Below are 15,074 nucleotides of genomic sequence, written 5' to 3'. Positions count from 1 at the left end.
GAACACTCCTTTCCATACTCATTACATATTAACATTGGTGTCTGAAGGCACTAAAAAATGAATGTAACATTTCTTACACGTCTTTTTAATGTGGTTGTAAGCTATTTTCAGAAGGTGGTGGCCTAGCTCCATGGAAAGTTGCAGGCAGAGTAGTTTTTCTGCTACTTCTCTGAGCAAGACAACTTCATGTGTGATGCGTCTTTACTAGCATTTTGGGGCAATGGTAATATTTAGGTTGAGTTGAACTGTGAACCGTACAACTTCGGAGAAAGGAGTTCCTGTGTGCTTCCATTCAGCCTTGTGGGCACATCTTGATTTTAGATAACTTTGCTGGTATACCAGTAAACGCAACCAACTTTTTTTGAGGTGAATGTTTTCCTTAATTCTCTTTAAATTTGGCCTCCATTTTCTTTGCTAGTTTTCTGAATACTTTGGTTTTTAAACTCCTTGAGCAGAGGAAGAGTCAAGAGAGAGAGCAAAAGCAAGCTATTTCTCTTTTAGGTTAAACAGATTCTTTCATTCATATTCAAAGAGAGCAGTGTATATTGTTCAAAAGCCAGGCATTGACTTTCTTTCAGGATAAAGCTTTGAAGGCAAGCTGCGTGAGAAGAAAACATCTATTGCTTAAAAGTGCACTGGATTAATTTAGTTCCAATGAAGTTAGCAAAACTTCGGAGATCTCTAACTAGTCCTTTAATCAGCAGCTATTTATTGCCCATTATTACAGACTCTTGATACCATTTAGCCAAATCTGTTGGTTTGGGTTTGTTTGTTTATTTGTTTTTCCATTGGAAAAAGAAATTGCAAGCTTTATCTTATCTATCCTGATTTTGGAAAGCATACTGTACATAGGGGAAAATATCCCTGTCATCCTGAAGACAATAACTGTTCAGGATGTGCTGTCATTCTGAGAGGTTGTCTGCTTTGAGATGAATTTACTGCTGTTTTGTTAAAAAGAAAATTTTAAAATCTGTGCAGTATTTGAGAAATGACCTTGTATTTCATACTAATGAATACTCTAATGAGCTCAGTCCCTTTGATCAGAATTTTTCTGTCAAGCAGATTTAATGGACTTCACTGTTTAAAATCAGTGGCGCATATATCATAAAAATATAAAATAAAGCTTACAAAGAAACTATGGTTCATAGTGATTCGTGTCATTTCATCTTAAGTGGTTATAATGAAACACCACATCTTGTAAGACCTTCCACTTCGATAAAACACTATGACATGAGAATAAGATTAGTCACACTTAAATCTCCCTTTTGAAACACTTCTCCATTTCATAATACAAGACCTTTTGCCATAAAACTCTGCTGTCTCTAAAAGTAACTTTTACAAAGAGACTGGTGCAAAACCAGTCTTGCAACATTTTTTTTGCTCTCTGGTTTGCCATTGCAAAATGCTGCTCGTTTAAAACATGAAATAACACTATTGGCTCACTTTGTAATTAAAATGAGTATACAGGATCTTAAAAAAAAAAAAAAAAGCTTTCCTGAGCAATCTAGTAAACTTCATTGGAAGGTGAATATAATTATTGATATCCTAAACAAATTAGAAAAGTAGAAAAAAAAAGGTAGGTCTTTCAAGTTATTTCTGTGTGAGTTCAAACCAGTTTGTATAATGGGTATAGGGTATCAGTTCTTACTGTGAGATATTTCTACAATGAAAAAGATTTACAGGAGCTAAACCTCAAATCTGCAAATTGAGGACTAGGAAGGGTATTACGTATTTTAAGTCTATTTTCCTTGTGTGGTCCCATTTACTATTTCTTCATTGATAAAGCTGAAGCTCACAAATTCATGTGCTTAAAATGGCGCTGAGTTCTTGTATATTTAGAATTAACGAAAAGAGAGTAAATCCTTTGGTTTCAAAGGCATTTAGAAGCGATCTATTATTTACACTGCAGATTTATTATTTTTTTTAAGCGTGGATTGTGATTTATTTGCTTCCAGGTAAAACTCGTAGGAACTGTCTTTTGCCCTCAAAATCGGCAAGTGAGCATAGCTTTAAGGACTTCAGCAGAAACCAGCTATCAAATTATCCTACGCTCCCACTGACCAAGTCGATAGAAACTCTACAGCAAGGGGGAAACGAAAGCCGGTTGAGTTGTGCGCATCGGGCTCTGAAGAGCTCTGGCAAGCCTCCAGCTGTTATGGGTCTGAAGAAGAACCGTAGAAGTTTACCAGTTGCCGTCTGTCGGAGCTATGAAACTCTGGATGGCCCCCAGGGTGTGGATACGTGGCCAAGATCTCACTCGCTGGATGATCTCCAGGGAGAATCCAATACTAATCTACAGGGCACTAGCAAGAAAGTAGGTTCTTTTCCTCAGGATTCACTGGATATAGCAAAAAAGACAACCAGCTCTGCCCCGCTGCCTCAGCCTCATGGAGGCAGCTGTGTGGTAGATGTCTTGATGCCTAAGCAGGGTAAAGGAGCTGCTAGTTCTCAGAAGGGAAGAGCTAAGGAATTGGACTGCTCTATAATGGAGACTGCGGGTGGAAAGCCTGCTCGCTTCCCCCTGAAACACTGTGAAGCTCAGCCAGCCTTAGTGACACATCTTGCAACAAGGACACCTCTGGAAATACAAAATAAAGGCTTTCATGACCTGGCACGGGCTGATTATGCTGCAGTCCTCAAGGGAAGTCTAGAAGCTGAGCAAAAAGGCACAAATGAGGCAAGAATGCAACCAAAAAATCCTTCTCAGCCACCACCTGTCCCTGCCAAAAAATGCCGAGAACGCCTTTCTAATGGATTATATCATCCTCCCACGACCACAAGTGGAAACCACTCAAGTCTGGAAGCACCGTGTTTGCCGGTAAAAAAGACCAGCTCATGCATTCCTGTTGATTGTCACGGAGCACCTGTCCATAGGACATCTTCCGAACAGGAGCCCAGTACCCCTCCTAGCCCACTGCCGCCCTGGCTGTCAGAGCTCCCAGAGACTGCTAGTGTTCAGCAGCACGTGATAAAGCTAGGTCCTGCTTCGGCAAGGAAGGTCTCGTGTAGCAGGGGAATGGATCTGGAAATGGTAATAGAAAATAAGTTGCAGTCTGAAGACATTGATCTTACTGAAGAACCATACTCTGACAAGGTAAGTGGAGGACACTGCTTCAATGGTTTTATTCGGCTAGCATTCCCAGGGATAGTATTTCATTTCTCATATCTGTTGTGTTTGTGTGAGTAACCAGCCTAGATAAACCATAAATCATTGGGACATTAGACGTTCTATAACCATGTTTGTCTTTACTATCAGGTCTTACACCTGAAGTAACTCCTGTGTTCTAGGGGGACTGAGAAATCCCAGATTTACACTGAACCTTCATTTTTTCAGGCCACTAGTACCTTGGTGGCACTGGGCATGGAAATGCCTCTTTGTCTGCTAGTGTGGGGAAGTAGAGCTGAAAACAGAAGTCATTATTAGATTTTAGGCTTCCAAGAAAATCTGAATTGTACACATAGTGATTATGATATATTTTGGGGAAGGAAGAAGCCCTAAGGCCCAGTCCTTCCTTTAGGGATTGCTTTTTCAGTTGTCATGGAATCTCGAGGAAAGCTGCTTCTTGCTCCCATCCTGCATTTCTCCTTTTGTTTGCAATGTTTGGTCTGTATTGATACACTTCTTCCATCTCTCCTTTCTTCTCTATGTCTGGCTGGGAACATTCAGCATGGTCGCTGTGGCATTCCTGAGGCTTTGGTACAGAGGTACTCTGAAGACTTAGACCAGCCTGAAAAGGATGTTGCCACAAACATGGACCAAATCCGGGTAAAGCAGCTGAGGAAGCAGCATCGCATGGCAGTGAGTATTTCCATAAACCCAGTCTTCTTACTTATATGCAGACTTTTAAAAAGGACTGACTGCTGGTAAAGGGAGATACCTGCAAAGTCCTGAATAATAGTCTTGAAAGTCTAAACAGACTGGAAGCAGTGGTAACAGAGACTTGCTCACTAAGAGTGGCATGTATTAAACTTTTCTGTGTTGAAATACTAAAGGTTTTACGCTCCTTTTTCATTTCTTAAACTATGCAATTGTCCACTCATTAGCAAAAGCTGGAGGGGGAAACTGTCAAAAGCTTTCATGGTGTTTTAGAAAAGAACTTGATCCATCTGAGGAGGTAATAGGCAAAATTGGTATTCTCTTGCCTTACCAAGAAATTAAATGGATCACCCTGGAAAGTCTTGTCACTGGGTATTTTTTATTGATGTCAAACTAACTTAGAATGGCACACAACGGTCATCCAAGCAGCTGGATACTGCCCACTGTGTCTGCATTGCCAAAATTGTTGCCATTACTCCTGTGCCAAGTGATCTTAGCCTTTCAACCCACACCACTCTCATACTGACAAATGTGATGTGAGAGAAGTTGAAACATCTGCTATGAAATTCTGCCAGTTTGGAAGAAGAAGAAAAAAAAAAAAAAAGGAGACTTGCTATAAAACAAGCAGTTATGTTTAACATTAAGGGTTGTTTTCTTTTTTCTTTACTGTCCAGATTCCAAGTGGAGGGCTCACTGAAATTTGCCGAAAACCTGTATCCCCAGGACTTATCACCTCTGTATCTGACTGGCTGATTTCCATTGGTCTACCCATGTATTCCAGCCTGCTCACAGAAGCAGGATTCAATACACTGAGCAAAGTGCCTTCTCTGTCACAAACTTGCCTTCAAGAAGCTGGCATCACAGAGGAAAGGCACATAAGCAAGCTTCTGGCAGCAGCAAGACTCTTCAAACCTCTTGATCCAGAGGCAATTTAACATCCTCCATAGTGTGGCATTGCCTGGTCAAGAATCCACTGCTTCTTCCTGCATCAGTATTGCTCTAATTACTTCACATAGCTAAAGGAATCAAGGAAGTGGCTCCCAAGGAGAGGCAGATATCTTCTTCAAAGGATATGAAATGTTTCTTTTGCTGTCTTTGGCAACTGAAGGAGAAGAGAAGCAACCACTAGGTAACATAGACGTGGTACTTCCCTCCCCTATATTCTTATTTCATAAAGTGCACAGGCTTGGCCTGAGAATCAGACAGCTTCACAAAATTTAGGGACCCTTGCACATTTTTCTCAAGTTTGTGAAAGCAATACTAGCAATAGGCTGTGTTTCTATGGAGAGCTCCTTACGTTGGGGGTTTTCTGTACATCTAGGTTCCAGGTACCTGGAGTCAGTCCTAAAGACCAGGTACAAGCCAAGGTGCAAATTCCAGTGGAAGCTGTTTGGCAAATGCCTTTTGTTTATTTTAGCAGTCTAGAGCTAAACACAAACCTCCAGAGTCTTCCCCAGTCATCTTCGCTGTTGCTTGGTATAGGTCCCAACACGCCACAAAGCCTTTAGCTAGGCCAAAGTTAATGGACTGGAATTAGCTTTCAGTGTGGTCCATCTCTGTCACTCCAATGCAACAAATCCGCAGAGAGTCAGAAAGCTTCTTTTTATTTGTACAGAGCTGAGGTCATTTTTATAACTGCTTTCTAGCAAACAGCTTTTTATTTGCCTTAAAATAAGCTTTTAAGCAGTTACCTAGTGTTCACTTACCTGTACTCATGTTTCCCAAGTCTTGTTTCAACCTGTCACCCTTAAGCTGCACTTAGGGTGATTTCCAGCTGAAGTAGCTGCTATAAAATGCCTCATCATAACACCTTCTGTGTTGTAGAAATGCTTTTACAAATGCAGGGTTATGCTAGGTTTCAATTGTCAGGCTAGCTTCTTGTTCACTACAGTCTGCATTTACTGTTACTAAACTGTTCCAAAATATACTGCCTTGTATATATGTAACTGCTTTTCATTTTAATCATACTATGTGTAGTGTGTTCTATTGTCAATCATTATGCTGCAGCTTTGACTTGGTATCCTGACCATATTGATTCCAAACAGTGGGTTTCTGCAAGGAAAATTCACTTGTGGGAGATAAAATGCATTGAAAAAGCAAATTGTGTCCTATAGAAATCATCAGATCCAGTAATGCAATTGCATGGATAAAAAAAAAAATCACATATAGTCATATGAATTACACTGTGATTTTACAACAGTTGACATCCCTCATGACTGTGTGTTAATGTTCCCTCTCACTGGAAGAAAGCATTGTTTTGGTATATGTGCTGAACTATTTTTCCATTATGTAATGATATTTTTCTGCCTAAATCCGTGTAAAATGTTCCATTCACATATGTGGCTAATGACAGATTTTATTTTTCTATATGGGTACACATTTTATATACCAAATACAGATTATCACAAATAGCACATAACTAGCTTTTTCTTTGGGGTCTCTTTAGCTTGGAGAAGAGGAGACTGAGGGGTGACCTCATCAATGTTTATAAATATATAAAGGGTGGGTGTCACGAGGATGGAGCCAGGCTCTTCTCAGTGACAACCAACAGTAAGACAAGGGGTAATGGGTTCAAGCTGGAACACAAGAGGTTCCACTTAAATTTGAGAAGAAACTTCTTCTCAGTGAGGGTGATGGAACACTGGAACAGGCTGCCCAGGGGGGTTGAGGAGTCTCCTTCTCTGGAGACATTCAAAACCCGCCTGGACGCCTTCCTGTGTAACCTCACCTAGGTGTTCCTGCTCTGGCAGGGGGATTGGACTGGATGATCTTTCGAGGTCCCTTCCAATCCCTAACATTCTGTGATTCTGTGATTCTGTGATTCTATGCCGTGTCCTTCAGCTTCTTGTAGCACAAACGCTCCATGGAAGACAAAGCAAGCTTACTCTGGCAGGTAAAGGGAGATAGTATAGAAACCTGGGCACAGGCCAGGATGTGTGGCTGTTTCTAATATCAGTTCTGACATCAACTTACTGTAAAAGAACAGACAAGCCATGTCACCATTTGGTGCCTCAGTTATCCCAGCCTCACATTGAGCTAACAACACTTTTCCTGATAAAATGCTCTCAGATTGACAAACAAAAATTATGGTTACTCCATGATTCCCTGTATATGGTTCTTATATGGCCAAGTTTTAAGTCTGATGAACTGTACATTTGATGATAATTGATTTGATACATTTGATTGATAATTGATTTGGCTTCTGGTAGAACTGGTAGGTATTAAGTTTACTTTTTTTGTTAGATTTCACCACTTTCTCCTGCGTGCCATCATGTGAAGGCAACTAATTCACTGATGTACCTTGAAATAGTTCTCAAGCAAAGCTCCTCCAGGTCTTTTTCTGTAATGTTCTCCTCAGTGTGTGGATCATCACTGTGTTCTAATACAGCAGCATCGGAAAACATATAGCATAGGCTTTTGCACAGCTGGTGAAAATCTAAGAAAAAAAAAATTTAAAATTGTCTTTTTAATAATGATGGTTTGTCTGTTGTTCCTCTCTGAGGTGATTATCAGTAAGCAGGAGATGGAAAGAGTATTGAGACTTCCTGAGATTTCTGACAGGGGTCAGAACTGAGTAGAAATAAGTAGACAGCAGCTTCATTGGAGTGAGGGAAAAGTCAAAGCTGGCTATATGCAATAGAAAAGGAAGGAAATTTCCTCATGCTGCAGGAGAGGCAAGTCACATGAAAAAGCTCTCCCATATTATTACTTACTTCTGTCCTAATAACAGAAAGAGAATTACAGGAATAAGCTGAACCTGTGTGCCAAACACGCTTTGTAAATCCATGATTTTTAAATTATTAAGTAGCCCAGGGAAACCAAATCACACCCATCATGACTGGAGTGAGCAGTCTGAGATTTGTGAGTTTTAATAGTTGCTTTGATTTTCTTTTTAAGACACTGCTCTGTGGTCTTACTTGAATTACAATGTTAGTTTATATTTTAATCTTAAAAAGCCTTAAGCTTCTCAGTGGTTGAGCTTCCCTGCTGGGGTTTCAGTGACCCGTGGCATTCCCCAAGCAGGTGAGGCAGTGCGGTGTGAGAGCCATAACCTCTTACATTTCCTTGCAACTGCGTAGTGCCCTGAGCGCAAGTTTGCTTGTTGACTCTTGGGAAGCACGAAGGAAACCTGCTGCTGGAATCCTGATCTGCTCTGCTCAGGCTAACGATGTTAAGTATCATTGTACAGTCATAACTCAAACAGCTATTTAATGAAAGAAGCAGCAAACCCAAAATATTACCAAATGCCATCATAACCATAACCCTCTATCGATAACCCTTTGTTACTACCCAGGTGGCCACGATGCCCATAGTTCCCTATGCTCTCTTATGGGCCTGGCTTTGAATGCCAGCTGGGAGCACGATCAGAAGCATTAAACTTTGCGTTATTCAAACAAGTCATCATCTCTAAGAGCAGCAATAGTGGTCGATTCACCAAGTCACAGCTGTGCAGTTGTACTGTATTATTTTTAGAATAAATAATACTTTTGGTCCAAAATACTTTTATCTTTAATTGACACCCTCTGGGGAATCAAAACTGTCAAGCAAGTTATGTAACAACTAACAAAGTTGCACTTTCTGTATATGAAATCAATATTTAAATAACTTATTTTTCTCCATTTGCTGTTCTTAAATGATGTAAGTAGCTGTAATATACCAGTACTCAATATGTCCTGCAGTTTGCTTCAACCCAAGAAAGCTGTGTATTGTAAAGAAAAAAAAAAAGGAAAAAACAATATATGAATGTGTAAAAATTATTGTGCTGTTTCATTTAGCAAAAAAAAAAAAAAATGGTTGACAAAAGGGTTTTCCTGTGTATCAAAACTTGTCTATAATTATATGTCATACTGTTCATAGATAAAAAGTAAATAAATTTCCTTGGTCTCTCTTTTTTTGGTTGTTTTTAATTTAGCTAACAGATCTTCTATTTACTGGCCTGGTAGCAGTGTCCAGCTGTTTAATTTCTTTGCTTGTATTCTGGGCCCTCTCCCTCCAGCTAAACAAGCCTGTAGTTTCTCACTTTGTAAGCATGCTCAGCACATATCTACAGCAGGAGAAAAAGGTAAATATATATACATATATATATATATATATATATATATATATATATATATATATATATATATAAAAGGCCCTGATAATCCAGGACTAGAAGTAGCCCTCAAATTGTGGTTGCATGGGATGTGGGTCATCACTGTCCAAACTTTGTTTCTTATATCCCATGAAGGTCCAGCTGCTGGGCTCAGGTGGATGTGTGCTGGAGGTCTCACCTTGGAATAATTAAAAATTGGTGGAACCAGAAAAGAGGAGTATATGAGTATAATGCTCTGGAGTTGTAGTTACAGCTCTTGCCTGAAATAAGAGGTTTCAAACCTGGTTTTCAAACACAGCTCTGTTTCGCTGGGCTGGTGAGATGCCTCATTCTGGAGAGGACGACTATGACTCGTGGACAGTCAGGTAGTGTCTACAGTCTGTAATCAGATGCCAATGTCCTCCAGGGTCTAGGGCAAAGCAGCCTTAGCACGTGACTCTTGACACTTCCTTCTAGCTCACTGTAGTGACTTACTGCTTAGTGTGTTGCATTTGCTGGTCTAGTTAAATTTGCTATGTAATTAATGGGTACGCTTAGCCACCTAACAGAGTGCTTGGCAGGTCCACATGGCAGCAATGTGCCACAGCTAGAAGTTAATCCTTTGTGGATTTAGCCCTAATTAACAAGGGTGGACTGTGCCTGCATCAGCTGTCGTTAACGAGAAGCTTAACTCTGGAAATGACATAAAGAGAAAACAAACAAAAAAATCTGTCGCTTGGGTTGGATCCAGACAGCTGAATCTTCAGTTCTGCTCAGGCAACGCTCCCATCAGAACTGTACAACGTGGCAAACAGTTCGTGGGAATGAGGTAGTATGTCAGATGTGAGCTTTTAATTTTTCTCCTCTATTAATATCTCTGGGTTCAGCAGAGGACCAGGCCACTGCTGTGCTTGTGCACCAGAGGGCACTGCTCTGCGGGCTGGAGGAGAGCCCGCAGCCAGCCCCGGGGGAGCGCAGCTGGCTCAGATGCAGGCCGTTTCCAAGAGTCTCTCAAGTAACAAAACAGAAATAAAACCAAACAAACACTGCACAACATGAAAAGCCAGAGCGCTTGCCATTTCTGCAGCTGGAAGGAGTATTGCTTCCCTTCCAAGGCTGCTGTGGTCCAGGATTGCTTTGGGAGCAGCTGAAACACAGAGCCCCTATCTATCGCCCTCAGCGTTTTCTAGCATGTTTGATCCAAGTGTGCGCTTAACCACCATAGCCACTGCCCAAACCAAACACCACCACCCCCCAACACATACATACCTCTCCTTACTCTCAAAGACCTCGCTCCACAAGGAAGCGTTTACACCAGAAAAAGAGACCTGGGAGAAACGTGTTAAAGTTCTTGCTGCTAATACTTATAAAAAGAAACCCTATGGCTGAGCAGAAAGTTCACATGTAAGCCCGTAGAGACTTGAAAACTGTGAATGTAACAGTAAGTATACCACCAGAGCTACCTCATGAGACTGCTAAAGGTTAATCATTTAACACTCAGGAAGTAATATAGAGCAAAAGTCTTCTTAGCTCTAAAGCTTGCCTTTTTGCAGGTACTGCAGTCTTTCATTGCATGAATGGACGTCATTATTTTTTTCCTGTAACACAATTAGTTTATGTTGAACTTAATGCCTGCATGACTGTGCTTACAAAGGTAAGTATATTGGTGATGTTCAAGCCCTGACCCCAAAGCTCTGAGAATCTATCATTTCCAGTGGATTTTGGCCTTGCTCCATGCAGGAGAAGAATTTTTGCACATATAAATGTAAGTCAATTTATATGAGTTTATAATATCCTTTAACACATACACACACACAAATTGGGACATTATGGAATGAGTATGCTGCCAAAAACAGTCAGACTAGAACAAAGCCATAGGTCTTATTTCAAGGGAACCTTGATGCTTGGGCTACTGTGGTTGCAGTTCGTAAAAACTCCAGATGCCTAACATCAAACAGAAAGACACCCTGGTGGGATTAGTTGCTTCCAAGACTGGACAGGTTTGAGAAGGAGAGAAAGGTGAGTTGGGATTACAATTTTGCACTTCAAACAGCTATGTTGTTTATTGAATCCGGCCTTTTATCTTCACAATCTCTGATATGATCTCAGGTCCTGCATGGCCCTGAGGTTTCTAGACTTGGCTCCTCCAAGGTGGATCCCATCCCAGGCAGGCAGAGCAATTTGCATCTCTGATAAATTCTATATTCATTATATTGGCATATGCTATATGAAAGTCCCATGAGCTGTATTTCTCCATTTAGCCACAAAAAGCATACACAGCTGTGCAAGTTTACAAAAACAAGACCTGTATTTATGTCCACAAATCCTGCCTTAAGGGGACATACTTGAGAGATGGATTATCAATCTGCTACTATTCCTTTTGCTCTTTGGCTCCACTGGCTCCTATGATACTGAATATATACTCAGCAGTCACTAAAAAGGTAAGTTATAATTTTTAATGTTCTACCAAAGCATGGGTAAGCTGTTACCTAATACTAGCATTCCCTTTTGAAGTTCTGGTTTAAGCGGCTCATTTGCAGTTAGTCAAACAAAAATCCCACCACCTTTGACCGGTTCTCTGCTTCAGAGTGTGAAACTGAGTTGCCTTCCTTGCAAGTTCAATGTTGAAAATGCAATGCCAGCTCAACCATATGCTGAGCCAATCCTGTACAGTGCTAGCAGTGTTAGAATAATCTGTCTTTCACTCTGATGTCCATATGTCAGAGTACCCACTGGAAGTAGCTTTGGGCCAAGAGGTGAGGTTCATTCAACTTCCAGGTTTTAACAACTTCAGCAAATTCAGGTCTTTGCCGTTCTACAAAGAAAAAAACAAAACAAAACAAAACAACAACAAAAAGACAAAAAGCAATACTGTGGTCCATCTAATATACCCTGAGCTGTGAGTAATTTTATCAGTTAGAGTGGCTATCCGAAGGCAGGATTAGTGATGCTGCTGAGCACACTAAATCTATAGGCCAACACTACACCTTTTTGTTTTCTTTTGGCAGCATTCTGTTACCTGCTACCCACAGGAGGTGCTGCATGAGGAATACCATATTGCTGAGGGTGACGAGCAGTACTGGTCCCCTCCTGCCTCCCAGCATAATGCCTGCTCACCTCCTCAGGGCTGCTGCTGTTACGGAGCAGCACAGGCTGCCCTTGCTTCTGAGCATCAAGGTAGGAGCATCATAGAAGGCGCTTTGGATTTGGAGCAGTGCAGTTTCTGAAGAGAAGAAGAATAGCTTAGATGAATTCAGTTACACAAATAAGCACTTCATGTGCTTAATAAAGTCATCTAATGAAATGAGACATGAGAGACGCTCTCAATCCATTAAGCCTCTTCCGTTTGAGAGAGGGTTTTTTTATCCCCAGGGGCTGGATTTAGCACATTCCTTGGGACCAATTGCTGCCTTCTGAGTTTTCTCATCTGCGGCCTGACAACAAAGTGGGAGAGGGCTTCAGGCTGTTTTCTAATACACATGTAAGTGTGAGTCAAGATTTGCCTTTTGGTACAGTGTAAAAACCTCTGGAAGGTGTTCTAAAACTTCTTTTTTTTTTCTTCTTTTGTGTGTATTTTAGCAATTCAGTCAGTTGTGTCTTGCGTCAGGAATATGGGAGGCTTCCACCCAAGCCTATGAAAATTAATGCAAGTTAATATTAAAAGCAATGGCCCAAGCTCCCATGCAATACCTGTCAGTGTGTAGATACGTCTCCCCTGGAGCACACAACGGTCTGCAACACAGAATGTTCAACCTTGCAGGCAAGGCTTCCCAGTCATAGGTGTTTCATGCCCAGGAACTCAAACAAGAAACACTTTTGTCCGTGCTTGTCCACATAGACTGAGCCTCACTCCTTCCAACTCTGCAAGTTGCATCCTACTGCATACTACAGTGACATTAGTTGTTTGGTGTGTGAGAAGACCAAAGCTAAGGTTTTGTCAAGTTCTGATCTCTGGCGCATCATTTGGTGCTCACTTAGGTGCGTGCATGAAGAAAAGTGCAAGCAGCACCAGAGCTGTAAAGTGTCACAGGGAAAATGCGGCTAACACGACGCTGATTTGGTGAATACCTTGTCAGGGCCTCACAAAAATCCCACATTTAAATGGGAAACAGAGCTGAGAAAACAAACCGACCCACCGAAGGCCCTCCAAGCTGCTAACTATTTTCAGCTGCTCTTTTTTCCAGGTGTGTGTATTTTGCTGAGCGCTTCTGTAAAGTTCTCTGAAGTCAAGATGCTATTTGGAGAAGAGAATTTCAGTTCAACTGGGTAAGGGAGATAAGCGTCCAGGCCAGATGCACTCCCTAATTCTGAGTAATGTTGCTTTTACCAGGAGTGTTGGGTCCTGAGGCATAAGCAATGAGAGGCCCAGGAGAGCAGATGGATAACAGCGAGATCCCACAGTCGCCATCTTCTTGATAGAAGTGAAGTAAATCTAGATAAATCCTATTTAGTGCAAACTGCAGAGATCTGTCGGGTTGCACCCTGAGGCTTGTGTGAGGTTTGCACAGTGCCAGAGTATGAAACGTTTGATTTCTGTTGTTTTCTGTAATTTCCAGTATCATCCCCAATAGTGTTCCTTACCCCTGCTCAGTCCTGCACGTGCAGCGGGGATAACATTTACAGGCTGTGCCGCTCTTCGTCCTTCATGCCCTCTCAGGGTGTGCCAGAGCCACCAGGGCAGGGCAGCCTCCTTCCAGCAGCCCAGGCGAAAATCCGGCCCCACAGCATTCCTGGCATGTGTTTGCTCTGGCTGTGTTAGGGGCACGGGAGGAAGGAGAACGGACCAGCCAGCTCATGGAACAGCTGAGGTGGTAGTGAGGATTACTGGGAGCGAGAGGAGGGAAAGCAGGAAGGGGCTGGGTGAAGAAACTAGTGGAAAGCCGATGAATATCATGAAAACAAGAGCAGCATTTCTGCCTTCTGGGAACAGAGGTCTTGCATTCTCAGATGTATATTTTGTGTATATTAGACAAGGCTGTGCCATGCATTTAATGAGTTCGTTTAAGAAGATGTTTTTCAAAGAGGAACTACCAAAAAATATATAAAGAATTGAAGGAAAATAAGAAAGTTCTCATTTATTTCTAAACACTTCTGGGAGCTACGTGCTGTTATCCCCCAGAACAGGCATCTCATGGCTCAGGACAATTGCTACTGGACAAGACAAGAGCTCTAGGCTCTCAGCATGGCCCGCTGTTCTCTGTTTCTATGTTGTTCTGGGCAGGCTGTCACTAACTCTGAATCACAACAGTGTCTGATTCATCTTTTTGCACATATAGCAGTGGGAACGTAAAATAAATTGTTAGTTTTCCCAGACATACGGTTTCTGCTCACTGGTTCGACTTATGAAGAAAGTAGCAGCTACAAGGTTTGTCGTCACCATTGTGTTAACTACCTCTAAAACCCAAGGGCTTTTTAAAAAACAACTGAACAAAATCCAGATGATGAGAGCACACTAAATCAGCAACCCCACACTTATTGCTAATGAGGAGATTAACCAAAAACCAGGATGAGCATCTCTGAACCACATTCATATAGAAGCACTGCCACTTGTTACACGTTTTCATCCCATGCAAGCCTACAATTTACTTCCAGCTCCTCCTCAATCCAAAGTGGAATACAAACAGTAATTTATGTTGGTTACAAGGCTCTGAAAGCGTAAACTGTTCTGCTGTTTTTCATCTCTGTTATGGAGGGGTCAAATATTTGACAAAAAGGCCGTTTTTGCCTCTATCAATCCATACTTCTAGAAATCAAAAAGCTTCAGAACAAATGTTTAAGTGAAACAATGAAGAAACTCTATGAGGACTTAGAGATGGGAAAGGTTATTTAATATTAGCAAAATATACTTGAATCTTTATTGATTCACTGCCTTTCTTTCATTTTGTTTCTTACTGACTTGTTGCCGTTTTTCACAGAAGGATGTATCCTACCTCTCTGCAGGTAACCCAGCTGGACTACGGCTCTCCTAAGCCAAGACACAGCTGTGGGATGCTGAGGAGCACTTCAGCCATCACTATGTCACGCAACACACAGCTGGTGCCAAATCCCCTGATCTCCCTTCTGATGCCCCTAAATCCATAGCTCCCCTGTCTCTCTGCTCTGGTGGGAAATACCACCACTCTCACCCACCCCAAACTCTACTGAAGGCTCTGGTAACGTGGGCAGGTGAAAAAGGTGGGACGGGTG

The 15,074-nt window shown here is 41.6% G+C and overlaps 1 protein-coding gene across 7 annotated transcripts in view; it reads left to right on the top strand.

Annotated features, from left to right (window-relative positions):
* SASH1 (SAM and SH3 domain containing 1) overlaps positions 1-8,652 on the top strand; it is a 215,238-nt gene extending 206,586 nt beyond the window's left edge. For all 7 annotated transcript variants that reach the window (XM_065630373.1, XM_065630372.1, XM_065630371.1 and 4 more), the window contains 3 exons: positions 1,956-3,094; positions 3,668-3,799; positions 4,492-8,652. In XM_065630373.1, the coding sequence (XP_065486445.1) occupies positions 1,956-3,094; positions 3,668-3,799; positions 4,492-4,752 (1,532 nt within the window). In that variant the 3' untranslated portion in view covers positions 4,753-8,652. The remainder of the gene's footprint in view (positions 1-1,955; positions 3,095-3,667; positions 3,800-4,491) is intronic.
* The last annotated feature ends 6,422 nt before the right edge of the window (positions 8,653-15,074 follow it).

This window comes from Caloenas nicobarica, chromosome 3 (assembly GCF_036013445.1).
Source record: "Caloenas nicobarica isolate bCalNic1 chromosome 3, bCalNic1.hap1, whole genome shotgun sequence".
NCBI classification, from domain to species: Eukaryota; Metazoa; Chordata; class Aves; order Columbiformes; family Columbidae; genus Caloenas; species Caloenas nicobarica.
Note: the sequence above shows the minus strand (reverse complement) of the source record. Positions and strands in the feature narration are given on the sequence as shown.